General features: G+C 48.4%; 1 protein-coding gene across 3 annotated transcripts in view; it reads left to right on the top strand.

Annotated features, from left to right (window-relative positions):
• SLC39A11 (solute carrier family 39, member 11) overlaps positions 1-2,625 on the top strand; it is a 504,632-nt gene that overhangs the window by 176,802 nt on the left and 325,205 nt on the right. For 2 of the 3 annotated variants that reach the window (XM_012000073.1, XM_012000824.1), the window contains exon 5: positions 645-768. In XM_012000073.1, the coding sequence (XP_011855463.1) occupies positions 645-768 (124 nt within the window). Of the gene's footprint in view, positions 1-644; positions 790-2,625 lie in introns of all 3 variants that reach the window. The other variant, XM_011999398.1, reaches the window with a different exon arrangement.

Below are 2,625 nucleotides of genomic sequence, written 5' to 3'. Positions count from 1 at the left end.
TTCACCACGTTAGCCAGGATGGTCTCGATCTCCCGACCTCGTGATCCACCCCCCTCGGCCTCCCAAAGTGCTGAGATTACAGGCGTGAGCCACCACGCCCGGTCCTTTGAGATGCTTTTGTTTGGATCTCCTCTTTTGATCTCATAAGACACGTGAAGATGTGGAGATGGTGAATTCCTAAGTAAGTTGACCTTGGTTCCTGTACTGAGGCTGCCATTCATGTGAACCTGCCACACGGACTTCTTTTGATAGATCAGGAACCAACTTCTTTGCTCATTTGCCTGGCGGTGACGACGCTTGCAGTGGGGTTTTGTGTGTGTGTGGCAGTGATGCTTGCAGTGGGGTTTTGGTGTTTGAGCCCCCGTCTTTCCTGGTGTATATTTTCCCCATTTTTAGGATCAGCACTGACTTTTTAGATCGTGTTGTTTTTTCTTTTTTTGTAACCACTGAAGTCCTATACCTAGAAAGTTTGTCATCTTCCCAAAGACACAGCTTGGCCTGGCCACTGGGTTGGCCGGAGGACTGGCTCAGCTGTGGTGGTCTTGGTAGATATTGGCAAGTTGCCTCGGTGCCCATGAGCCAGGAGCATCTGGGGAATTCACATAGTAGTGGTGCTATAGTGATGTGACCGCTTCTTGTTTCAGGGTGCAGCAGAAGACCCCCAGACGGCCCTGGCCCTGAACTTCGGCGCTACATTGACGAAGAAGAAGTCTGATCCTGAGGGTCCCGCGCTGCTCTTCCCTGAGAGTGAACTTTCCATCCGGATAGGTAGAGCTGGGCTTCTTTCAGGCAAGCTCTTTGCTGCAGACGCTGAGCTGAGTCAGGCAATATGGACGTGGGGGCTGGTGGTAGGATGAATAGTGAGAGAAATGCCAGGCACTGTCCTGTCCCTCTGAATCACTCACCCTACGACTGCCTGGAGCTAAACTGGCATCTGGCCCAGAACCTTCATTTCTCATTTGTTGTCCAAACCACATGCTTAGTCTACAGGAGGTAACGGTACCTTTTGATCATGTTTTCAACTTGCACAGGTGGACAGAGGGGTCACTCTGATGGTGATGGGGCTTGAACTCTGAATACTCCTTTTCATTTGTGTTGTAATTTACATCTTTTTGATTTACCTGGGGAGACTGCTGTGGATTTTTTTTTTTTTCTTGTTCGAGACGGAGTCTTGCTCTGTCGCTCAGGCTGGAGTGCAGTGGCGCCATCTCGGCTCACTGCAACCTCCACCTTTCGGGTTCAAGGGATTCTCCTGCCTCTGCTTCCCAAGTAGCTGGGACTACAGGTCCACGCATGGCTAATTTTTTGTACTTTTAGTAGAGATGCTGTTTTACCAATTTGGCCAGGCTGGTCTTGAACTCCTGACTTCAGGAGATCTGCCCGCCTTGGCTTCCCGAAGTGCTGGAATTACAGGCATGAGCCACCGCACCCGGCCAACTGTGGATGTTTATCTCACTGATTCAATTTGGAGCCAGAAAAGCTAAAGACGCTGACAGCATAGTCATGCCTTTTCTCAGAGTTAGAGGGAATGCGTCCCTCAAGAGGAATCAGATAGCAATTACTGAAGCTCAGTCAGGAGAGAGGCAGAGTGGACTGTTGCCCTTTGAGAAGTCGTTGAAGAAGGAATGCAATAGATTGTTTTCCAACCTCACGGTCAGACCCTCTCCTTCTTGCCCCTCATTGTTTACTAAGGGCACTTGGCTAGTTTAAGGGCCAAGGAGCATGAGGAGAGTTGGATGCCTTTTTTTCCCCTTTGGATTTATGTAAGAAGTTCCCTTATTTAATCCTGCAAGACCCTGGGGACGAAAACCACGCCAAGATGCTGTGGAGAATGGGCCCCTCCTCACTTATGTGGAGCGCTCTCCTGAGTGAATTAAGGAGAAACAAATTGGTGACCGGTCACTGCGTTCACAGGAGTGATTACAGGGAGAACAGTCCTTTCCCATTTCCATGCTGGCATTTTAATTGGATCTTTTTGCCATCTCTATGCTAAGATGATCTCTAGCCCTCAGGGAGAGCAAATGTACAAAAGTTACAGCTATGCTGCAACCAGGGCTCCGATATCTGTGTTCAGATTATGTCGTACGTGAATTATTCATGGAGAACTCAAATGTCTTCTCCACTTGGGTGAATCCTCACTGCCTCCCACAACTTCCTATGTGGGATGGAACCAGGAAGTAAAAATTTCATCCAATGTGAGCTTGAATGATAGAGGGTTAGAACGACAAATCTTCCTCCTGCCTCCAATCACACTTGTCACTTTTACTCATCAGAACGCCTTAGGTGTCATCTTCTCTTTTTACTGGAACATAGTCAAGGACTGTCTGGTGACACAGTAGAGCACTGTATTCAAGTAAAACTTGTCATTTTTCATGCTGAGTCCTGAACACAAGGCCACAGGCCTTTTCTGTCTATTTTCACTAACGTGACTGCGCTGGGCTCCTGGGTGCCCCTTTGAAGACCTTACAATCCTGATTCTGAGCCTTCTTTAGGATATAAAATTGGCCAGACTTTCTCCGATATTTTTATCTTCAGGGCCATGGGCTGGTGGGGTCGGGGGAAGGTGGTGCAGTGAATTCAGTGCCTGTCAGTCAAAAAAGGTAAAAATGGGCAAACCCTTGGATG

The sequence above is a fragment of the Mandrillus leucophaeus genome, unplaced genomic scaffold (assembly GCF_000951045.1).
Source record: "Mandrillus leucophaeus isolate KB7577 unplaced genomic scaffold, Mleu.le_1.0 Scaffold1, whole genome shotgun sequence".
Classification (NCBI taxonomy): Eukaryota; Metazoa; Chordata; class Mammalia; order Primates; family Cercopithecidae; genus Mandrillus; species Mandrillus leucophaeus.
This window is presented reverse-complemented; position numbering and strand designations above follow the sequence as displayed.